This window comes from Amphimedon queenslandica, unplaced genomic scaffold (genome assembly GCF_000090795.2).
Source record: "Amphimedon queenslandica unplaced genomic scaffold, v1.1 AMPQUscaffold_13496, whole genome shotgun sequence".
Classification (NCBI taxonomy): Eukaryota; Metazoa; Porifera; class Demospongiae; order Haplosclerida; family Niphatidae; genus Amphimedon; species Amphimedon queenslandica.
The window spans coordinates 1,342-24,492 of record NW_003546268.1 but is presented as its reverse complement, the minus strand read 5'-3'; the positions used below and the strand labels follow the sequence as shown (position 1 = coordinate 24,492).

The window sequence follows — 23,151 nt, the reverse complement described above, 5'->3', positions numbered from 1 at the left end:
ATGCCATCACTCACCTTTCTCTTACAGCATCTTTTCATTTGAAGCCTGCATGCCCTCACCCTGATCTACTAGTTGATGCTGATAAGCAGTTTCAAGCTTTGGAAGCAATTGTTGAAAGTCCTGTAGATCATCCAGTTATTGTTTCTGGTCCTTTTGGCTCTGGAAAGACAAGAATTATAGCTCGTGCTGCTTACGAATTCATTCAAGCTGCTTTGGAATCACACACTCAAACAAGGATTCTGTTATGTGCTCATCATACCAATACAGTTGAAACATATATGCTCAAGTATTTGCATCCTGCTTTTTCTCGTATGTCACAGGTCAAAATTATTCGCATAACAAGAAAGGATTCTTATAATTTTTCTCACAATGTAATGAACAAGACATTATTTGATTTCAGACGTGACATTGTGATTGGACGGCACATTAATGATCGTATTCTTGTAATCATGACAACATATATGAGCTCATTGCCAGTTGCAAAAATCCTCAATAAAGTTCGCTTTACTCATATCCTTCTTGATGAAGCTGCACAGGTGAGAGAACCTGAAGCAATAGCTCCTCTTTCTCTGGGAGATGCTGCTACTAAAGTAATTATAGCAGGAGATACAAAACAGGTAATGCATCATGTCAAATTTATTCAATTTTAATGTTAACTTTAGGTTGGACCATCTGTTCTTGTTTTGGGTGAAAAGAGTAAGGAGTATGGTCTGGCTCAATCATTGCTAGAGCGTTTGGAGAAGAAATACCAGGAGTTTGCAGGCAAGCAACAGGATTTTAAGTACTTGAAATACTTAGCTACAAATTATCGTTGTTGCCCTGAGATTGTGAAGTTCCTGTCGAGCACAATTTACAAGTACCCAATTGCCTGTGCACCTGAGGCATATTTGAATAAACAGTATCCAAAAATACGTTATCCTCTTGTATTTTATTGGTGTAATTGTAATGACACTTCAAGTCAGGACTTAAAAGGACTAATGGAGTTTGTAGCTGATGCAGTTGTACGACAGGCACAACATTATTTTTCCTTCTGGCCACATGAATGGGATCATGTCAAGATGAGAGATGTGTGTATCATATCTCCTTTTAGAACTCAAGTAAGCAATATAAGATATATTGGAGCATGCATTATTGAGTTTATGTATAGTTGAATATAATTGAATCAAAGTTGAAGAATGTGGGGTTAGGTAAACTGACACTTTTGCCATCATATTTAATTCAAGGTACAATGATTATTATTTAGTATTATAATTGTTATTATATGTCATATAGGTCATGAGTTTCAAGCTGTTTTTTTGACGACATTTGAGCCACTTGAAAGTGATGGCACAAGTAGTAATCCAACAAAGAGCCTAACAAATCCTCAGATTTTTAACACAGCTGTTAGTCGCTCCAAATCTTTTGTTGTTGCTATAGGTGATCCATTCTCTCTGCTTAAAGCTGAGAAGCAATTTCCAGAATGCTGCTGGAAACATTACTTGAGCATTTGTTTGGACAATGATACCATTTTTTTCCCTGAGTCCTGCAAACCAAACCAAAGAGATAGATTCAAGAAAAAACTTAGTGCAGAGCTTGCATTACCAGAGAAAGCAAAAAGTGCTGAGTATGCTTCACATAGTCATGAAACTAGCCCATTTTTACATAGTAAAACTCACTGACTATAGAATATTTGTTTGAATTATGACATTTGTGTGCTATTTAGTTCCTATACATAATAAATGATATAATTTGTAACACTTTTGGTACCCACTTACTATAAAAATAGTAAACATGTTGACATTATACTATTGTTATTTTTTATACTTCATTTGTTACATAAACATGGTTCCCAAGAACGGAATCAGTAATCATAACAATCATTATTCATTGCATACTATGGCCATATAAGGAAATGTTGTGTAGATTACACACAGTGAATCCTATCTTTGTGAATGTTATTTCCTGCCTTATTGCAAAGAAAGAAGATTCTAGCATGGCTCTTCTGTTTGAAGGTAGTTCTACTGTATGTGTAAAATAGTTGTTAATGCCAATCCTTAGAATTTGACAATATAAGAAAGTTTGGAATTCCTCAGATGGAATATTTACTCAATCATGTAGTTGTAGAGGTAAATCAGATGAATAATAGACTAATTTTGATGCTAGTGTATTATAGATTCCAAGTGAATGGGAATATTTTGGAACTAACTTGAAAATTCCAGGATCTGAACTTGAAGCAATTAAGATGAATGTTACTTTTGCAGGAAAACCAGACAAGATGTTTTTTGAAGTTTTAAGATTATGGGAAAAAGCTCCTAATTGTGAAGTGCCATTTACTTGGGGAACTATTTTGCGTGTCCTTGTTTCTCCATCAATTCACCAAGAACGCTTAGCTGAAGAAGTGAGTGAAAACATACTTTTATAGACTATGTATAATAATAATAATTTGTTATTTTAATAGTTGAAAAATAAATTAATTTCTGACTTAGAAAATAAAACAGATGACAATGAAATGAACATTGATTTATGCCAAGGTTTATTATAAATTAAGGCACAATTATATTGCATAATCTTCATCGTTTCTAGGTCTGCAACAAAGTTCTGACAGTGCAAGTGATCATGGCTATTATGATGAAGATGATCTCAAAAAATTGTGCAGTTGTGGAGATTGTTCTCTTGAAAAAATTATCACAGAAGGTTGTAGCAATCCTGATTCTTGTCATAGGTTTCCTATACTAGATGTGAAAAAATTACCTGGTTGCAAAAAGCAGCAATACCTATATCTTCTTATGAAAGAAGCAAAAGCAATCAATGAAGCATTTGCCTCCCTATTGACAGATGTTTGTGAATCAATGAAGAAAAGGGATGTATCAGTCAAAACCATTGCTCTTTATTTGAAGAGCTCAAAGTTGCTTGAGATAACAGCAAAGTCTGGTCTAACATTGCGAGAAACTCTGGACAATGCAACAGATATAGATGACGTCTTCAGCATTATCTCTGATATTTCATCTTGGTTTAATCATCACCCTTTAGGATTGCTCATCAACAAATTTGGTACTGAAGAAGATAAAACTAGTTATGAAACATTTCTAGAAGAGAATGTGATGACATATCTGAAGAGGAGCATTACAGAGATACCTAAGGACAGCTTTGGTGAGCATCTTGAAGGGTCTGGTGACTTCAAACTAAAATTGGATCATACAGCAGAGCACGAAAATATTTGTGGGAGTCAAATATATTTTTTGAAAGGAGAAGTTGCAAAGGCACTTGACCTTCCAATGGAGTGCCTAAAATTGGACTCTATTGACAAAGGATGTCTAGAAATAACATTGTCCGTCCCTTTGTGTGTTCATGATGAAATTTTTCCTCTAAAATTTGAGCAAGCTCAAGATCTAGCAAATATTATTATTGATGGAAATTTTCAGCTTACTATAAATTCAATCTGGTATCAGGGATCCTATCATGATATTCCTTTTAAGGTCAGTGCCTTTACATATAAAAAGCAAATCACCTCATTTTTCATTTACAGATTAAAGAACCAATTACATCTGCTTCAAGTCTGCATTTTTCAAAAGCCAAACCAGTACACAAATTCCATCATTCTCAATCTTTACCAGCGGCTAAAGGTACCAGGCAAAAGTCAAGAAAACATGGAAGACAAACATTAAAGCGCAGACCTACAGTGCCTGCTGTGAGACAGAAGTTACCACACATCAAAAAATCACATTCCTGGCCATCCAGTAAATCTACTGGATCATCCAGTAGATCTACAAAAAAGCCTAAATATCTGGAGGTAGATGTAGATCTATGGACTGTAGATGTTGAAATATAATATTAAATTTTTATTAGATTTACTATTATTGTTGCTGCTGATGTATAAAACTTACAGTTGATGTTGTTATTATTTTTTAAATATTATCATTTATCATTAATTTTAGTAAGTTAGGAGTAAATTAGACAAAGTGGGGGAGCAATAAGACAAAATAAGATAACACAAACAATATAATAATTAATAATAATTAGATCTAGATCTAGTTATCAACTAGACCTCACCACCATCCTCAAATGCCAAGCCTCTCCACTTTGTATCTAGAGTCTATGGTGCAATAAATATGATGGTAGCTAGTTAATTGTGACACTGCATGAAGGTCCACAAAACGTTTCATAAACCATGTAATATTTGTGCATAAATCAAGACATCTCAAGCATTAGACTACAGAGAGGAGTGAAGCTTGCATGACGATGTTCAATTAAGGCAAGGGAGTATTCACAGACTTACTGATTCTCATTAGTAACTGTAATGGCATGCAACCATTAATGATATAGTATAGGCTAAAAGGAGTGGATTCAAAACTTACATAACTAAGGACATCAATTATAAAGAGCATTTTGGAGCTAATTTTTTTGGAAAAAAGCATAGGCTATGTGTACTATACATTAGGTCTACATGTATATACAAAAGTATAAATCCAACCAAGTCAAAGAGTCAATATTTCTCTCAACATGCAGAGCTTTAATTTCACAGACATGTAACCCAGTAAAGTTACGTCCCACTAAAGTAAGTTCACTATACAGCATTATACAATGATATGTGTAAAAATGGGGAAGAATAATCAATTAACTGATTCAGATTAGCACTATACATGTACCTATTTTATTGTAAATTAATTATATTCCACAACTCAAATGGCTACCAGTTATGAGGAGAGATAATGAAGACAATAATAACAATTTGACATTGGTAAATGTGATTGTAATGTACATATGCAGGGATTATTCCAAACAACAACAAATAAAGCACTGAAAAACAAAACTACACAATAAATAATATAACGATGTTTATTTAGAAAATTATTTTAAAAATAAAATATTGTTATCTAGTCTACATAGCGAGAAATTATCTTTTAATAGCAGGAAAAATAAAACAATTTTATGACACTTAAATAATCCATTTCAGTCAGTCCTATACCAGTGTTGTAATCTGCATTTCATAATTCTCTTCAATCTAAAATATAAAAAATGGTACAAGTGTGCTACTGACTTTGTTGTGGTCAAACTTTTGCTTTGGGGATAAATCCAACTTTGTAGGTTGTTTTTTGTTCTATGGAAGTGCCACACCTATCTACTCTCTGTGTTTCCATTATTCGTGAGTTAAATTTTCATTTTTGGAGCTTGGAGAACAAAAAACAAAACTTTGGCCAAACAAAGCAACCTACTATTATTCGGCATATACATAGTTTATTATCATTATTATTGAATAATTAAGTATTTGTACAAATCTTTTTAACTTTACGATTCTCAACAAGTATAGAGCCTCTATCAACAAGATTTTGGCATAGTGCTCATGCAGCTTCTTATCAGTGAATTGTTAAGTTGCTTAACAAATGGGCTTAAAACAAAAGATAAAAAATTCCCATTTTTGAACCGATTCCAATCATAGATTGTTCCAATCAAATTTGGATTTTTTTATAAATTTTAAACGTTTTTCAAAAATAAATAGGAGAAAATTCTTAAAGTTTATAGTATTTTCGAATGCTAACATATATCAACTTTGAGTTCATTCCAATCAAATTTGGATTTTCTATAAATTTTTAAAGTTGTTCAACAATTGGGCAGGCTGTATTGGCCAAATTTCATCAGAAACTGCTATGAGAGAATTTCCTTTTTTATAATTAATTTTTTCTAATACATTTACATGTTTTTATGCTGTGTATCAACTTTGAGCTGACTCTGATCAAATTTGGATTTTTAAATAAATCTTTCAGTTGCTACAGCCTGTACTGGCCAAATTTCATCAAAAATGGCTAAAAAAAAATTTTTTAATTTTAAATTTTTTTTCTGATACATATACATGTCCTTATATTGTGTATCAACTTTGAGCTGATTCTGATCAATAGTTGATTTTTTATAACTTTAAAAGTTACTCCAAAATGTCATGTACTGTATTGCAGTGCTTGTCAGCTGCTGTTCAGCTCACACATAGCATGCCCTGTGGGAAACCCTAACCTCTATAAGTTTTGGTGAGAGTAGATCTAAATAACACTAGCTATGTATGTATGTAAAGTGATGAATTCTAGCTTTCTAAGGGATTTTTTACTATTACCCTTGTTAAATTTTTTTTCTGCGATTACAAATTTAGTGGACACTGACGCTGTATATATGAAAAATGCAAAATAAATAATTTTGTAGATATTCATTAACTGATCACAACAGCCTAGATATACTGATGAATACAATACAGGTAATACATTACGGACCATTAACTGATTGTACATGTGGTGGTGGTGGTCACAGGGGCTTGTTTGAATTCATTTTACAGGATCAACCCTGCAGAAGCTTGTTTGAATTCATTTTGTAGGCTTAACCCTACACTATATAACTTTTTGAATTATGTCCTAGTCATTGTTATTCTTGCTGTAATTTCTCTTTCACTTAAAATTATTCCCATCTTTCTTTCTTTTTCTCCTTTATCTTTTTTATACTGTTGGATGACTACAAGACATCAGTGACTCAGACAAACCCAACGATGTGGACTTGTTTCACTTATTAATTTTAACACATGGATGTATGCTTTTGTATCTTAGTGCAGTGCAATTGTTTCTGTAATGCAATTTACAATAGCTTTTTCCAACCAAAATTATGCCAAGTATATTGCAGTACAATAATAGACAATAAAATGTGACTCTAATTATTGTCTTAATTAGCTCCTATCAATGTGCGGACAGGTTATATAGTAAATAGTGCTCTACTGCTAGACCCTATCTTCTTTGCGACATCAAGATGTGACTAAGTGAAGGACATAGTAAATAAGCAATTCAATATTCTCTACCTGGTATTGTATTTGAAATCGTCTGTGAATATGCACCTGTACCTTCTCTTTATATACATGACTATTCCAGAAACAGTAAGTTTAAAATAAAAATGTTATAATGCACCCTATTTTGTGAACATGCTCTTTATTTTTAGCAAATCTAGTCCAAATAGATATTTTGTCTCCTTTTGTTCTATTTCGTACCATAGCTCCACATATATCATCACTACTATCACCAAAAACTTCCCCAATTAAGCACATTAACTACAGAAAGCAACAACAAAATAAACATCATTCCATTTTTTGCAGACTTAACTGTTTCAATCCAAACATTGTCTAAAACTCCATCTTTTCTTTCTCTTTTATCAATATTTAACAACCACCTACCACCATCTTTATTTGCTTTGTCATCCCACATTGGTTCAATACCTTCCTAATAAAAAGGTTAATGTTTGCATGTCAAAAACACTTATTTACTTTAAATAGCATGTAGTCACACCCACTGCTAATTCGGCTTGGTGGTTTGATGTGATTGTACACACTACATGATTGAAGATCACACACATTACAATTTCAAAACTCATACAACTTACGACCAAAATTCTTCAACCTAGTAAATACAAAAATAAAATTGGGGGTACAATTAATGCATGTATAATGCTTTTAATTAAATAATAATTTTATAAAGTTAAAAGTTTATAACACTCTAATTGCAATATTACACTGTGATGTATTATGGTTGCTAGTGTCAAATTATGATAAAAATCATAATACAAAATGTTTACATGCAGATTATGTTCACAATTAACTTAAGATAACAATTAACATAATGTCCTATTACTGTATAGCGGGATTTATTGACGAGTAAAAAATTTGATGAAAACAGTAAATTTCCCCGGTTGGCAAGTTTTAATTTGACAAATAGTGCCCTTCATGTACATGCAGCACAAAATACAAAAATTTTGACGGCTATAAAATTTGACGTTTTATTTTAAATCGTCAACTCGTCAAAATAAAACCTTTGTCAATAAATCCCGCTATACGGTATATATGCAGCAGCCAATATGTACAATTGAGGTTGGTTTTTCAAGATAGCAGTCATTTTTATGATTTTCAAAACAGAGTTTAACATTTATACCATACAAGATGATTTATTGGTGGGAGTAATATTTGGCAAATTTGCCTGTGAAATTTTATATTGGCGATTTTGTGCCACGTGCCATTGAGCATGTTCAAATTGAAACAAAATGGCAGATTTTATATTGGAAATTTCTTCATAGAACTGCCAATCGTCAATATCAATTTCCTGCCAATTAATCATCTTGTACAGTATATACCGTATAGCAGGAAATTTTAGAGGGAATTAAATTTGGCAATTTGGCATTTTGATAGCCATTCGCCAAAATAAAATCCGCCATTTTGAGCCATTATACACATGCTCAATGGCACATGGTCACTAATTTGCCAAATTAAATTTCACCAATCGCCAAAATTTAGCAATTCGCCAAATTTTAGTCCCTCAAAACTTTCCTGCTATATGGTACATGTGTATGCATATAGTAGTTTTATTCAGAGGAAGTTGTACAAAAAGCAAGATCAACAAAATTATATCAATAATTTTGATGGACATGTTCATAAAATATACACTGTAGGTTCAAATATAAACAAAAAAACAGAAAGAGTGTCAAAAAATGGTTGCCATTGTAATATTCAACCAGTGACTATGTAAGCAGAGAGTGAAAAAGTAACATCAGTATGTTACCAAAGATAATTCATGCATTCAAAAGAAATAATTAAAAAACCTTTTAATTGCAACAATAGTCTAAGTACTTCACATACTGAAGAAATTATGACTCACACAGTTGTCAAGCACACACACATACGAACTAAAATTACAGTGTTAAAACTCACCGTATCAATGCAAATGATCTTTCTTAAATTGTCTTTCCATTTTTTTTGCTTGTCATTTTTCAAATACCATAAAACCCACCTACAGTATTCACTTATGATGAAATGATTGATATTAGAACTATTATTAAACACAAGCTAAACCTATTATACATGTAAGTTTACCCACTGCATTATAATTTATAGTGTTTAATAATAATAAATACAAAATATATGCATACTAGTCAGCTTTCTAGTAGTACATACATCATAAGTATTACAAAAATTCAAAATTGAGAGATATCAAGAATTAATATGCTATAACATTTGATTGTTTACTAATCCCACAAACTTTATAATTTTCACAGCATAACTACTGTGCCGCTATGCCAAATTCAAACATATATTGATTTTATAAAACCTACAATATTGTTTAATTACTGTCATGCAACAGATTCTGTGATGGGTTACTAGTGCTTCAATAAACATGATACACCGTAAATTGGGAAATTTTAAAATAATTTTAATTTTAATTTTCGGATGGGTAGAAAAAAATTGAAAATAAAAAAGTTAAAATTTTAAACAATTGAATATTAAATATTCAGGTAAAAAGGAATTTAGGTATCCGTGCCATGTGGCTTGACTTTAGCTGTCTTGTTTCTCTGTGCCCACTACTCTTTCTTTCTCGCTCATGCTCACTCTCTCTTGGTCTATCATTGAGCTCCTTGATGTCTCTTCAAAGTCATTCACTGTTACTGCTTAATATTCAAATTAAACTTAATTTTGGAACAAGATGGCTATCCAAAAATTAAAATTATTGAAAATTAATTATCCAATTTATTTTCTAATTGGAAATTTCCCAAATTACATGTAATGTAGTAATGTGTGGTTTTGATGATTAGGTGCCTAATTGAGAAAATAATTTCAATAGAAACTAAGCCAGAAACTTTAAACACTAACTAAAGTAAAATTAAACTTATTTAACTTCACTTATTGTTTGATTATTTTTTATAATCCAAAGTAATACTAATCAACAAAATAATGTTTCAAATCATAAATCAATCAGTGATAAAAATTTCCACTAACTTGTTTTGTAATGGATGTCTTTCTGGTGCAGAAATGAGGTGTTCAGTCTTATTCATTAATATTATATTATTGCCTACGCCATCAAATACAAGTACATGCATTGTTATGATAAGAAATCACATTCACCTCCTTCATTGTATTTATCAAAAATTTCATTTTCTTCACGAGTTTCTATGAATAAGTCAAAAGGATAATGTCTAGTCCCACCAGCAATCTGTCCAATAGTTTGATGCTGAAACTAAAATAAAAACAACAGGGTACAATAAATTAATTATACCATATAGCGGGAAATTTTGCAGGGAGTTACAAGTAAATTTGGTGATTGGCGGATTTGAATTTGGCAAATTTGTGGCCATGTGCAATTGAGCATGCGTATAATGGCTCAAAATGGTGAAGTTTATTTTGGCAAATGGCTATCAAAATGCCAAATTTAACAAATTTAATTGCCTCCAAAATTTCCCGCTATACGGTACCTCATCAAGATCCAAGGATTGCTCCATTACATCATCTTCATAGGAATATTTAACTAAACGACATCTCTCAATAGGAATAAAAGGAGCTAACTCCATTAACTGAGAAAAAATGAGAAAAAGAATGAGTAAATACATGTTCAACTAAAACTAATAAACCTCATAAGCTTTATCCAGCACTGTGGGTAGCAATTCATCTTTATGTACTTCAAGTATTGAGTCCATGAATTCTTCAGTAACAGGATGATTACAATACAATGTGAACTAATTAAAAGAGTAACTATCATTGTCTCATTTCACTTACTGAACATATTTGATCCTTTGTTTCATCATTCAGACTATCATGCCCAATCCTTTTATTTCTAGTCTCTTCATCTCCAGCACCCTCAGTCTCTTCATCTTTCAAATCTATTCAAATATCAATAATCAAATGATGACATTCATCATCAATAAAACCTTTAATATCTTTTATAATCTTCTCATTGCGTTCTCTTTCAGTCATTAGTTCCATATTCATTAATGTTATTCTTTCTTGTAATTTCTCTATTATTCTTTTATTATCTACTAATGGCTGATAGTCTGGACTTGTCATTGCTTTAAGATGAAATTTGCAGTCATCAATTTCAAAAGATATTCCTCTTCTCAGTTTGCTAGCAGCTTTAATCAATTATAATAATTATTAGTATAATTAATAACTATACTCTAACCTGAATTGGTATCACTAGTAAGTGATCTCAAATAATCAACCTTCATTTTTAATAATTTGTCTGACAATTCTTTGTTTTTGTTTTGTATCTCATTAAACTGAGAGCTCAATACAGTCAACTCTTCATAAAGTGGCTCTTCCTATTAATAATCATTGTAATTAATACAAACTAGTGAGATATACCTCAACTTTAATTGATTCAGTATCACTTTGAACAAGCAATGATTCCTTCTGATAATAAAAAATATTACATTATGTAAGCTACCATACAGCAGAAAACTTTGGAGAGAGTAAATTTAGACAAATTCTAAATTGTGGTGGTTGGCGAGTTTTAATTTGGCAAATTTGTGGCCATTGAGCATGTGTGGCTATCAAAATGCCAAATTCAGTCCCTAAAAATTTTTTGCTGTACAGTATCTGATCAGTTGCATCAACCAAATAGGAGTCTGTGCTCAAAGTATTGAAAGAGTTAAACTTCTAACCTCAATTACTCGAGCCACTGATATTTCCTGTTTCAAGTCAATTGCTTCCTATACATACAAGATTGCATTACACAGTTTAGTAGCGGCATGACATACCTTCTCTTTGCTACTGATGGCAACATTTACTTTACATTCAGCTTCTTTAAGTATAATAAAAGAAATAACCTGTACATATAATTAACACATTACAATCAACTGAACACATTGTTACATTCTACAAGCACTATAATTTTAATCAATAAAAGAAATGATTATTATCTGACCTCAGTATGTTGCAATAAGTCTTGATCCTTTTCCTTTAGCTCCTATACAATACATTATTCATAAAATTATATTAATATATCGTACCTTTTGTCTAACATCTTGTCTCCTCCATAATGTTAGGTTACCAATAGTCAGTTTCTTTAATCCTTGTCCTATTAGTATATGAATATTTTCTATCATCCTCAATACAGTAAACCCAAAATCAGAGGAAGGAAAGGAGCAAGTGACACATATTGACGTGGCAGGCTCTATAAACTGAATCTTCAGCAATTTACCAGAAACTTTTGCAAGAATTTCCTTGATATCCTCCAGCATATGTTCCTTAGGCTTCCAGTCAAAGATAAAAATAACTGTCTGACATTGAAGATGAGGAATAGAATCAAATCGCTTGTTTAAGCAAAGACTGATAGAAAGTGACTTGCAAGCTTCACTCAACTTTTCTCTATAAGTCATAATGTGTTCCTCTGCTTCAGCAATGTTCATTTGATCTACTATACTATGAAGCAGTTCAATATCAGTCAATGAACACTCATCTTTAACATGACGAAGGATGCTAGAAATATCTGAACATCGCTCTACTTTCTCACTAAGAGAAGTGCTATAATAAAACAGGAATTCTTTGATGTCTTCAACTGCCAATTTCCTTTCCAAAATCTTACGAACATTATAAAAGAGGCTAACAAATGACATCTTTATGGAGCTGAAATTAGAAAGCAAGTCTTTTGTAACTGGTATATGTACTTCACCTACAAAATACATTATCATCACAATTACCATTATTGTATATATGTTTAAACTTATACCTTGAGGTGATAAAGGTTGTGAAGATGAATTACTAGTAGCTGCTGCATCAGAAGGAGATTTATCTATGAATTTTAAAAAATGAATCAATTCTATTACTATAGATACTTACTAGATTGTGCTTCATTGGTTTCATTGGCCGTACTTGTATTATCTATAAAATATTAATGAATGCATTATCAATTAATTAATAATCATTACTTTGTGGAGCTACATCATGATCTTTAATAACAGGAACCACACCCGATTCAGGAGTAGGAAAATACTTACCTAAACACAATAATAAACAAACAGATTAGTATAGGATGTACTGAATAGTAACAGTTTTAATTTGGACACAAAATTTGATTCACATGTACATGTATAATAACAACTGAACCACTCATGGAAACTATAAACTATAAATATAATTAAAGAGAATATAATTAGAATGGCCAGTGATTACTTACTAATATCATCCAGTATAGTTTGTCCTAGTGATACATTAGTGCTTATTGTACACAATACATTAGCAAATGTATGTAAACTGTTGGGATCAGTTTGAACAGCTTCTTTGACACCAGTTAATAGAGCCTCACGTTGATTAGGAATAGAGGGACTAGCTGACACCACTCTACTAACTGCTTCTTGTGTTAACATACGTTCACCATAAAGTAACCAAGCAATACTAACAAAATCACGAAGAGACTGAGATAGGACAGTACGACGATTATTAAAAATATTAATAAGAACATGATGTTCTATGATAAAAAATACAATGATTATAATTTCATACAGTTGTGGTTGACTCACTTAACTTCTCAGCTACAGCAGTTTCATTCATAGATCCTAGAGCATCTGACAGTGAGTCCAAGTTGGCTCCTCCTCTACTGTCAACATTATCAACTCTACGTAGCCAATGAGAGAGGCATTCAGTCAAGCAGTGATACACGTCACCACGACACTTCATTTCAATGGCATCCAGTGTAGTTTTCAGTAGTCCTAGTCTCAGTCCCAACTCTTGCCACTTTGTTCCTTGAAAGCCACATTTCTTTAATAAGTCAATGACATCAATCAAATCACCAATATCTACATAATATTCAAAAATGAAAATTGCGGATTTATGTTATCAAAATTAATGTAGCCTACCTAAAAAAGTTTGAGTAGTGGCCATAGTTCTATTCAATAAGTGGGTCCTGTCTAGAGGCCAGACCCTCTGACCGTCGAGTGTTTTCTCCTCGGTTTTCTCACTTTTTTTCTAAGTAATTTACCATGTGGGCAAGGCTAAGACAATCATGGGCGTGGCTCAATCTCATTTGCAAATGACCATAGATAATAGAGTAATTTACTCTAATATCTATGAAATCTATGAAATGACTAATATCTAATATCTATGATTACTCTAATATCTATGATTACTCTAATATCTATGAAATGACTAATATCTTATCTATGATTACTCTAATATCTATGAAATGATTCAATGACAAAGCTGTGTTGGGGGCCTTGGCATTGTTGCATGCAATAAATGCTGCATAGATATATATGAATGAAGAAGTTAGATCATTATGATTGCAAAGCATTATTGTAGTAAACCATGCAAATTTTTAAAATTTTATTTGTGCTTGCTCACTTTGGTGTCATGGATATAAGAAAGTTCTGGTTGCATAAAGTGCAGGCATTGCAGTATTTTCTATTATTTTATTGACAAATTAACTCAATTAGTGGGTGCATCTTATTCAATTTTGGGTGCTAATGTATCCATATGCACCCACTAGATCCTGGCCTGTTTGCACTGAGCAATGTTCACAGCCTCCAAAACCCATAGATGTATCTGTAAATGAAAAATTAGATAATTTCAGTGCTTTTTATAATGGCATACACTTACTTTTAAAATGATGCGATCTTAATACCAGGATAAATTTTTAGAAATCTGAACATTTACATCAATAGTATTGTCTGCTAAATTTTGAGCTTGCTTAAATCTTAAAATCATAAAGTCACAAAGGGGCAGACATGTGGGACAGAAATTATCACACATAAAAAAACTACTAAAATTGCCCCATTACTGGTCATCCACCTCCAACTCAAACTTGAGCACAATGTTGTATACATGTATGGTCAGACTCATACTCAATGCTCTCCTTCCCTTAGTAAAATGATATTTATACCTAAAAAGTTATCATAATTTTATTTATATTCCCTGTACATTATGCACGAGACACCTACGGTGCATGGCCTCGCCCCTATAGCTGCTATGGTGCATGCCTGCACTGCAATAGCTGTTTGATTATCAGCATGAAGAGAGTCTGCTCAACACTAGCTTCCTGCAGTTGCATGCACTTGCTCTTGAATACCGTATAGCGTCAAATTTTCGTGGGTGAAAATTTTCGTGATTCCATACATTTTTGCTTTCAAGTAAATTTTCGTTAAAAAATTTTCGTGATTTAAATAAAATTTCGTGATGATTAAAACCACTCCTATCCATGTGGCCGCTAGTAGCTAGCCTTGCAGCTGGACTTGGAGAAGAAGCAACATGAGTGGTAGCATTATTCGATATTAATTCCCTTCGTGTATCCGTGGCTATCACATATACCAAGAAAGGTGGACTCCCTTTATAGGAGAGACTCTTAGTTGTGCCCGAGAAACAAATAAAAGGCGTGATGGGACACGCCCACGTTTATATCAAAATTAAATTTCGTGAAAAATATTTTCGTGATTGTCCATTCAATCACGAAAATCACGAAAATTTTCAACCACGAAAATTTGACGCTATACGGTACCTGCAGAAGTAGCAGCACTGCAGCACATACATGCAAGCAGCTCCAGCCCCTCCCATGCATGTAGATTGAAAGGTGTGGCATTCCATCATACTGGCATGATTGGCAGCAAGAAGACCATGTGAGAAAGAAGCTTCACTTTTTCTTTACTAATCAGCAATATATGATAAACTTGCTGACAAAAAAAGTTGCTGCCTTTGTATATTTGAGATAGTATAGGTACTTTAGTACCATAACCCAGCAAGTTGTTGCTCTAGCGCTGCACAAACGAGTGACCTCAACAATTTCAAGTAAGTATAACTCTTCATCAAGTAAGATTTAGAGAAATCTGTTCATATTATTTGAAGGCCATGTTCTAATCTACTGAAAAATGCTACCATCTATCTCTAAAGTGCCAACACAACGGAACTTGGCCCAACTGCTCGATTTTCTTACTTTGAAGCTTCTGTACCTAGCACTTGTATTTGAGCAACACAAAACAGTTATGAAAGACTTTTCCACACCAAAAAGAAAGATCTAAGAGCTTGAAACATGCTGTGCTAAAGTTATTGTTTATTAAAAACAAATTTCAGTTGTACAGAATGAATGACAGACAGACAGACACAACAACTACCTATACCTCGCGTAGGCGAGGCCAATAACACATTTACACTTTAGTTTATACCACCACTTTATTCAAATTTGCAAAATTTCCATCTTTAAACAAACTTTGACAAGGATTCAACACTTGTGAATGCACCAGAACATTCCTTTCAGAAACTATTCAACATTTTGTTCCTTAAGACAACATAGCCTGCTTTTCTGGAATACCACTTCCCTCGAGCAACTTCCATCATTCCAATACTTTCACCTAGCTTTTGATGCTTTCTTGACATAATTTGTATTTCAATCATAACTTAGATCTAATTGTAACAAAATATTTCATTATGACACTTGCTAATGATTATAATTTTTCTTGTTTGTTTTTAGGTCTCCTAACTCCTTCTTTAAATTCCTATTATAAGTATATATTTTCATTTTCTAAATACTAATGATATTTTTAAAACTTGTACCAAAACAATTGCATAAAAATCTTATGCTCAACAAAATCAGCATAATTTTTAAAGGATAAAACTAAGGCAAAAAATTTTGCAAAATTATTGCCTGCAAAATGAATTTAAGTAGGATTTTATAGGTTGTACCTATAAAATGAATTCAAAAAAGCCCTATCATCATGAATTAACTTCAACTTGTCAACCCTACACTAGTCTCGCGTAGGCACAGAGGGCGGGGTCTGGCTACATAAGACTAACCCTACCCTACACTGCAGCTAATTGTCAAATGAGTCATGTCTATTAAAAATGAACATGAATAATGCTATTGAATAATTGCCATAATTATGTAACAATAATTATGTAGGGTTGACATATTGGTGTTAGTTCAGTGATGGTCACACAGGGACTTCTTTGAATTCACTTTACAAGATCAATCCTGCAGGGCTTATCACTTAATTTAATTATTAATTTTAATACATCTACATGCAAAATTTACAATGACTTTTTCAAACCAAAAATTTTATATTAAGTATAATTATTATAGTATAATAGACAATAAAATTTGAAACAAAGATGACTCTAATTATTCTCGTTTAGCTCCTATCAATAACGTGTGGACAGGTTATAGTAAATAGTGTTCTATTGCTAGACCGTGTTACAACATCAAGATGTGACTAAGTGAAGGAGAAAGAAGACATAATAAGTAAAGTAAATTCAATATTCTCTACCTCGTATTGTATCGTAAATGGTTCAAAAATGTGGATTTTTATCTTCTCTTTATATACATGACTATTCCAGAAACAGTAACTTCAAAATAAAAATGTTATAATGTACCCTATTCTGTAAACATGCTCTTTATTTTTAGCAACTCTAGTCCAAATAGATATTTTGTCCCCTTTTGTTCTATTTTGTACCATAGCTCCACATATATCATCACTACTGTCATCAAAAACTTCCCCAATTAAGCACATTAACTACAGAAAGCAACAAAATAAACATTCTTTCCAATTTTTCTGCAGACTTAACTGTTTCAATCCAAACATTGTCTAAAACTCCACATTTTCTTCGTCTTTTATTAATATTTAACAACCACCTACCACCATCTTTGTTTGTTTTGTCTTCCCACATTGGTTCAATACCTTCCTAATAAAAAGGTTAATGTTTGCATGTCAAAAACACTTATTTACTTTAAATAGCATGTAGTCACACCCACTGCTAATTTGGCTTGGTCGCTTGATATGATTGTACACACTACATGATTGAAGATCACACACATTACAATTTCAAAACTCATACAACTTACGACCAAAAGTCTTCAACCTAGTATAAAATGGGGGTTACAATTAATACATGTATAATGCTTGTAATAAAAATATATAACTTCATAAAGTTAAAGTTTACACCACTATAATTGCAATATTACACTGTGATGAAGTTATGGTTTTACAGTGTCATATTTTGATAAAAATTATAAAAATAACCTATGCAAAAATGTTTACATGCTAATTATGTTCACAATTAACTTAAGATAACAATTAACATAATGTCCTATTATATGCAGTAGCCTATATGTAGGATTGAGGTTGGTTTTTCAAGATTGCAGTCACTTTTATGATTTTTAAAACAGAGTTTAACATTCATATATACATGTGTATATATGTAGCAGTTCAATTCAAAGGAAATTGTACAATAAGCAAGATCATCAAAATTATATCATTATATTGATGGACATGTTTATAAAGCATACATTGTAGGTTCAAATATAAACAAACAACAGAAAGAGTGTCAAAATAAAAGGTTGCCATTGTAATAGTCATAGGCAGCGGCAGGATTGGAAGAGTAGTTGGGCAAAAAATGGCGGGCAAAAAATGGCGCGCAAAGTGTGCCACAATTTTGACCACACCCACCTTTTTTGCGCGTAATTTGGGCGTATACTCAACGCATGCATACAATATGATATACCATAAAAATATGCCTAAAAGGCCTCCTGTCTCATCTGTAAAGCTCTATTAAAGTGCTAGTCCTGGTCCTCTTGAAGGCTTGTTGACAAAGGAAAGCAGAAAAGACTGTCTCTTGCTAGCTATGATCATTATTCATGACTAAAAATGAGGTCATTAATTAAATTTTCATTTCCGGTCAAAATTTTTGGTCGGGCATTGCCCGTCCATGCCCGACCCTGCCGCCGCCTATAGTAATAGTCAACCAGTGACTATGTAAGCAGAGAGTGAAAAGTAACATCAGTACATTACCAAAAATATGTCAATGCATTCAAAAGAAATAATTAAACAAAAATTTTAATTGCAACAATAGTCTAAGTACTTCACATACTGAAGAAGTTATGGCTCACACAGTCACACACACAAACACACAATAACTAAAATTACAGTGTTAAAACTCACTGTATCAATACAAACGACCTTTCTTAAATTGTCCTTCCATTCTTTTTGCTTGTTACATCTCANATACCACAAAACCCACCTACAGTAATCACTTACAATGAAATAATTGACATTAGAACTATTATTAAACACAATTGTAAGTTTAACCACTGCATTATAATTTATAGTGCCTAATAATAAATACAAAATACATGTATACTAGTGCACATACATTGCAAGTATTCCAAAAATTCAAAATTGAGAGATAACAAAAATTGATACGCCATAATATTTGATTGTGTGATTTTCATGATTAGGTGCCTAATAGAAACTAAGCCCAAAACTTTAAACACAGACTAAAGTTAAATTAAACTTATTTAATTTCACTTATTGTTGGATTATTTTTTTGTAATCCAAAGTAATACATGTATATACTAATCAACAAAATAAAACTTTAAATCATAAATCAATGATAAAAGTTTCCACTAACTTGTTCTGTAATGGATGTCTTTCTGGTGTTACCGTAATGAGTTGCTCAGTCTTATACATTGATATTATATCATTGCCTACGCCATCGACAAATACAAGTACATGCATTGTTATGGTAACAAATCACATTCACCTTCTTCATTGTATTTATAAAAAGATTCATTTTCTTCACGAGTTTCTATATATAATTGAAAAGGATGATGTTTAGTCCCACCCACAATCTGTCCAATAGTTTGATGCTGAAACTAAAAATAACAATAGCAACAGGATACAAAAAACTTAAGTATGCCATATAGTGGGAAATTAAATTTGGTGATTGGCGGATTTTAATTTGGCAAATTTGTGGCCACATGCCATTGAGCATGCACATAATGGCTCAAAATGGTGAATTATATTTTGGCAAATTGCTATTAAAACGCCAAATTTTATTGCCTCAAAAATTTCCCACTATATATGGTACCTCATCAAGATCTAAGGATTCCTCAATTATATCATAATAACTTTCATAATATTTAACTAAACGACACCTCTCAATAGGGAAAGGAGCTAACTCCATTAACTGAGAAGGAAATGGAAAAAAGAATGAATAAATACATGTTCAATTAAAACTAATAAACCTCATAAGCTTTATTCAGTACTGTGGGTAGCAATTCATCTTTATGAACTTTAAGTGTTGAGTACATAAATTCTCCAGTAATAGGATGATCACAATGCAATATGAACTAATTGAAAGAGTAACTATCATTGTCTGATTTCACTTACTGAATATATTTGATCCTTTGTTTCATCATTCAGACTATCATACTCAATCATATTATTGCCTATGCCATCAAATACAAGTACATGCATTGTTATGGTAACATATCACATTCACCTCCATCATGGTATTTATCAAAAATATCATTTTCTTCACTAGTTTCTATGAATAATTCAAAAGGATAATGTCTAGTCCCACCCACAATTTGCCCAATAGTTTGATGCTGAAACTAAAATAAAAAATAAAAAATAACAACAGGATACAAAAACTTAGTTATACCTCATCAAAATCCAAGGATTGCTCCATTACGTCATCATCATAAGAATATTTAACTAAACGACATCTCTCAATAGGGATAAAAGGATTCAACTCCATTAACTGAGAAAGAAATGAAAAAAAAGAACAAATAAATACATGTTCAACTAAAACTAATAAACCTCATAAGCTTTATCCAGCACTGTGGGTAGTAACTCATCTTTATGTACTTCAAGTATTGAGTCCATAAATTCTCCAGTAACAGGATGATTACAATACAGTGTGAACTAATTAAAAGAGTAACTATCATTGTCTGATTTCACTTACTAAACATATTGGATCCAAACCTATTCAAAGATCAATAATCAAATGATCACACACATCATCAATAAAACCTTTAATATCTTTTATGATCTTCTCAGTGTGCTCTCTTTTAGTAATTAGTTCCATATTCTTTAATGTTATTTTTTCTTGTAATTCCACTATTATTCTTTTATTATCTACTAATGGCTGATAGTCTGGATTTGTCATTGCTTTAAGATGAAATTTGCAGTCATCAATTTCAAAAGCCATTCCTCTTCTCACTTTACTAGCAGCTTTAATTACTCATAATTATTATTATAATTAATAAAGCTACTCTAACCTGAATCAGTGTGACTAATAAGTGATCTCAAATACCCAGCCTTCATTTTTGATAATTTGTCTGATAATTCTTTGTTTTCTTTTTGTATCTCATTAAACTGAGACCTCAATACAGTAAACTCTTCGTCAAGTGGTTCTTCCTATTAATAACTATTATAATTAATACAAACTACTGAGATATACTTCAACTTCTTTAAATGATTCAGTATCACTTTGAACAAACAATGATTCTTCCTAATAAATAAATCGTTACATTTACATAAATAAAATACATAATCAATTTAAGGTTAAACTTTTAACCTCGGATACTTGAGTCATTGATATTTCTCGTTTCAATTCAATCAGTTCCTACAAATACATTGCATTGCACAGTCTGGCAGTACGGCATATATACCTTCTCTTTGCTGCTGATAGCATCTCTTAGTTTATATTCAGCTTCTTCAAGTATAATATAAGAAATAACCTGTACATATAATAATTAAGATAATCATTACCCGAGACACGCGTAAGCGTGATCGAGGGTAAAGCAGTCATCCTGTCTGTGTGTGTAAAGTAAAGTAATGATACATTAACTGACCTCAGTATGTTGCAGTAAGTCTCTATGTTCTTTTTGTTCCTGTACATAATAATAAAAAAATAATATTCAACTATTTATGCATATCATTTACCTTTTGTACAACATCTTGTCTCCGCCATAATGTTAAGTTACCAATAGTCAGTTTCTTTAATCCTTGTCCCATTAGTATATGAATATTCTCTATCATCCTCAATACAGTAAACCCAACATCAGAGGAAGAAAAGAAGCAAGTGACAGATATTGAATTTGTTCGTTTTATATAGTCAATCTTCAATAGTTTACCGGATGCTTTTGCAAGGATCTCCTCGATATCTTTGAGTACATGTTCCTCAGGCTCCCAATCAAGGACAAAAGTAACTGTTTCACATTGAAGATGAGGAATGGAAGCAAATCTTTCCTTCAAACAAAGACTGATGGAGAGTGAGTTGCAGAATTCCTTTAACTCTGTTTTATATGCCTTAATGTGTTCATCTGCTTCAGTGATCTTCATCTCATCCACTACACTATGAAGGAGTGCAATGTTAGTCAGTGAACACTCATTTTGAATAATATGCAAGAGACTAGAAATATCCCGACACTTCTTCACTTTTTTACTAAGAACAGTGCCACAACAAGACAAAAGCTCCTTTATATCTTTTAGCGAGCAGCACTTCTGTTTAATAATCTTGCCAACATTGTAAAACATCCTTCCGTAAGACATTCTCATTGAGATAAAGTCCCCCAGTAAGCCTTTTGAAACAGGAACATGTACTTCAACTATGAAAGATATTACTAGTTTTGTAGTATGTAAAAGGTGTATACCTTCAAGTGATAAAGGCTGTGAAGATAAATTGCTAGCAGCTGCTGCATTAGAAGGAGATGTATCTATATATTAAAGAATAAAATAATGATACACTTTTACTACTATACATGCTTACCAGATTGTGTTATCTTGGTTTGATCAGCAGTACTTGTATTATCTATAGTGATATTATTGAATGTACATGTGTTATCATTTTATTAATAATTATTACCTTGTAAAACTACTATATCATGATCTTTAATAGTCTCAAAAACCACACTCACTTCAGGAGTAGGAAAATACTTACCTAAACCAGGGATATTCTATTATATTATTAGTCTATTATATCCCTGCCTAAACACATAATAATAAACAAACAATTGCCATAATATACCATTATAGCACTTTATTTTGGCAATTTTGCTGATAAACTGTAATTGGTGGTTTTTAATTTGGTGATTTTTGATTTTTGTGTACAATGCATTACTGATCATGCACTTTAATATTGGTAATTTTGCTGGCAGATCGCCAGTCGCCAAAATAAAACTTCAGTGCTATAAACAATATCAGTTTTAATAGGAAACTAAAATTTGATTTACATAGATTGATTCACATTTCCCACCCACAATATGCACACATAACAATGAATAATACAGGCCTGTCACAAAAAAAATTGTCCCCCGTGAAAATTTATCCTAGGATAGAAATATCACGTGATATTTTATGTCCGCGTCAGCAATTTTTTGTCCTACCAAAAGAAAAGTGTAAAGGAACTAAATCTTTGTATTCGACTTTGTTCCTTAATTATTTATCTATGGAATACAAGTACAAAGCATGTGGGACCCTTTATTATACGTTCAAAGTACATAGAAGAAGATTTCAGATCGAAGAAGGATGACAGACTGTGTCAAGAACCGAGTAAAGAACCCAGGAAAAAATTAAGAGGATGATCTTATGGAGAAGGCAGCTGTGTATTTAGCTGATAGAAAGTGTCCA

At 32.2% G+C, this 23,151-nt stretch overlaps 5 protein-coding genes and 1 long non-coding RNA gene across 6 annotated transcripts; 2 read left to right on the top strand and 4 right to left on the bottom strand.

Annotated features, from left to right (window-relative positions):
• The first annotated feature begins 6 nt into the window (after positions 1 to 6).
• On the top strand, positions 7 to 1,782 carry LOC109580328 (probable RNA helicase SDE3). The gene is made up of 4 exons (XM_019993364.1): positions 7 to 617; positions 663 to 1,097; positions 1,148 to 1,223; positions 1,273 to 1,782. The coding sequence occupies exons 1-4, from the start codon at positions 279 to 281 to the stop codon at positions 1,656 to 1,658; spliced, it is 1,236 nt and encodes a 411-aa protein (XP_019848923.1). The 5' UTR covers positions 7 to 278; the 3' UTR covers positions 1,659 to 1,782.
• Positions 1,783 to 1,918: 136 nt separating this feature from the next.
• On the top strand, positions 1,919 to 3,853 carry LOC109580327 (uncharacterized). Its single transcript, XM_019993362.1, has 6 exons — positions 1,919 to 1,991; positions 2,038 to 2,105; positions 2,153 to 2,377; positions 2,438 to 2,510; positions 2,563 to 3,455; positions 3,506 to 3,853. Exons 1-6 carry the CDS (start codon positions 1,973 to 1,975, stop codon positions 3,806 to 3,808), a joined length of 1,581 nt encoding a protein of 526 aa, XP_019848921.1. The 5' UTR covers positions 1,919 to 1,972; the 3' UTR covers positions 3,809 to 3,853.
• Positions 3,854 to 6,582: 2,729 nt separating this feature from the next.
• Positions 6,583 to 11,779, bottom strand: LOC100636944 (uncharacterized). The gene is made up of 19 exons (XM_019993368.1): positions 11,767 to 11,779; positions 11,682 to 11,723; positions 11,515 to 11,583; positions 11,419 to 11,466; positions 11,120 to 11,167; positions 10,938 to 11,076; positions 10,687 to 10,887; positions 10,535 to 10,638; positions 10,390 to 10,494; positions 10,234 to 10,332; positions 9,887 to 9,998; positions 9,761 to 9,833; positions 8,699 to 8,777; positions 7,381 to 7,397; positions 7,265 to 7,328; positions 7,104 to 7,220; positions 6,912 to 7,051; positions 6,806 to 6,866; positions 6,583 to 6,762 (listed from the first exon to the last, which is right to left on the bottom strand). The coding sequence occupies exons 6-19, from the start codon at positions 10,981 to 10,983 to the stop codon at positions 6,703 to 6,705; spliced, it is 1,278 nt and encodes a 425-aa protein (XP_019848927.1). The 5' UTR covers positions 10,984 to 11,076; positions 11,120 to 11,167; positions 11,419 to 11,466; positions 11,515 to 11,583; positions 11,682 to 11,723; positions 11,767 to 11,779; the 3' UTR covers positions 6,583 to 6,702.
• Positions 11,780 to 16,850: 5,071 nt separating this feature from the next.
• Positions 16,851 to 18,081, bottom strand: LOC109580322 (eukaryotic translation initiation factor 4E-1A-like). Its single transcript, XM_019993355.1, has 7 exons — positions 18,049 to 18,081; positions 17,580 to 17,596; positions 17,464 to 17,527; positions 17,303 to 17,419; positions 17,111 to 17,250; positions 17,005 to 17,065; positions 16,851 to 16,950 (listed from the first exon to the last, which is right to left on the bottom strand). The coding sequence occupies exons 1-7, from the start codon at positions 18,079 to 18,081 to the stop codon at positions 16,870 to 16,872; spliced, it is 513 nt and encodes a 170-aa protein (XP_019848914.1). The 3' UTR covers positions 16,851 to 16,869.
• Positions 18,082 to 18,539: 458 nt separating this feature from the next.
• Positions 18,540 to 21,064, bottom strand: LOC100636819 (ubiquitin carboxyl-terminal hydrolase 47-like). The gene is made up of 13 exons (XM_019993369.1): positions 20,981 to 21,064; positions 20,799 to 20,937; positions 20,551 to 20,751; positions 20,483 to 20,502; positions 20,338 to 20,442; positions 20,180 to 20,278; positions 20,018 to 20,129; positions 19,906 to 19,964; positions 19,761 to 19,865; positions 19,604 to 19,702; positions 19,277 to 19,388; positions 19,145 to 19,220; positions 18,540 to 18,754 (listed from the first exon to the last, which is right to left on the bottom strand). Exons 2-13 carry the CDS (start codon positions 20,842 to 20,844, stop codon positions 18,628 to 18,630), a joined length of 1,161 nt encoding a protein of 386 aa, XP_019848928.1. The 5' UTR covers positions 20,845 to 20,937; positions 20,981 to 21,064; the 3' UTR covers positions 18,540 to 18,627.
• Positions 21,065 to 21,103: 39 nt separating this feature from the next.
• On the bottom strand, positions 21,104 to 21,386 carry LOC109580341 (uncharacterized). The gene is made up of 3 exons (XR_002184192.1): positions 21,375 to 21,386; positions 21,192 to 21,260; positions 21,104 to 21,145 (listed from the first exon to the last, which is right to left on the bottom strand). It is a non-coding gene; the product is annotated as an uncharacterized LOC109580341 (long non-coding RNA).
• Positions 21,387 to 23,151: the final 1,765 nt, after the last annotated feature.

What these genes read in the sequence shown, in the direction of transcription:
- LOC100636944 (XM_019993368.1), bottom strand. Translation starts at nt 10,983, where the DNA reads ATGAAGGTTGATTATTTGAGATCACTTACTAGTGATACCAATTCAG. An exon ending in CAAAGGATCAAATATGTTCA is followed by an intron (nt 10,495 to 10,534) that starts GTAAGTGAAATG and finishes TCTTTTAATTAG; the next exon opens with TTCACATTGTATTGTAATCA. An exon ending in GATTTCAAATACAATACCAG is followed by an intron (nt 6,763 to 6,805) that starts GTAGAGAATATT and finishes TCCTTCACTTAG; the next exon opens with TCACATCTTGATGTCGCAAA.
- LOC109580322 (XM_019993355.1), bottom strand. Translation starts at nt 18,081, where the DNA reads ATGGCAACCTTTTATTTTGACACTCTTTCTGTT. An exon ending in GAGCATGTTTACAGAATAGG is followed by an intron (nt 17,066 to 17,110) that starts GTACATTATAAC and finishes TTTCTGGAATAG; the next exon opens with TCATGTATATAAAGAGAAGA. An exon ending in CATTTACGATACAATACGAG is followed by an intron (nt 16,951 to 17,004) that starts GTAGAGAATATT and finishes TCCTTCACTTAG; the next exon opens with TCACATCTTGATGTTGTAAC.
- LOC109580328 (XM_019993364.1), top strand. Translation starts at nt 279, where the DNA reads ATGCTCAAGTATTTGCATCCTGCTTTTTCTCGTATGTCACAGGTCAAA. An exon ending in TAGCAGGAGATACAAAACAG is followed by an intron (nt 618 to 662) that starts GTAATGCATCAT and finishes TGTTAACTTTAG; the next exon opens with GTTGGACCATCTGTTCTTGT. An exon ending in GCCATCATATTTAATTCAAG is followed by an intron (nt 1,224 to 1,272) that starts GTACAATGATTA and finishes TATGTCATATAG; the next exon opens with GTCATGAGTTTCAAGCTGTT.
- LOC109580327 (XM_019993362.1), top strand. An exon ending in AAGAACGCTTAGCTGAAGAA is followed by an intron (nt 2,378 to 2,437) that starts GTGAGTGAAAAC and finishes TTATTTTAATAG; the next exon opens with TTGAAAAATAAATTAATTTC. An exon ending in ATCATGATATTCCTTTTAAG is followed by an intron (nt 3,456 to 3,505) that starts GTCAGTGCCTTT and finishes TTTCATTTACAG; the next exon opens with ATTAAAGAACCAATTACATC.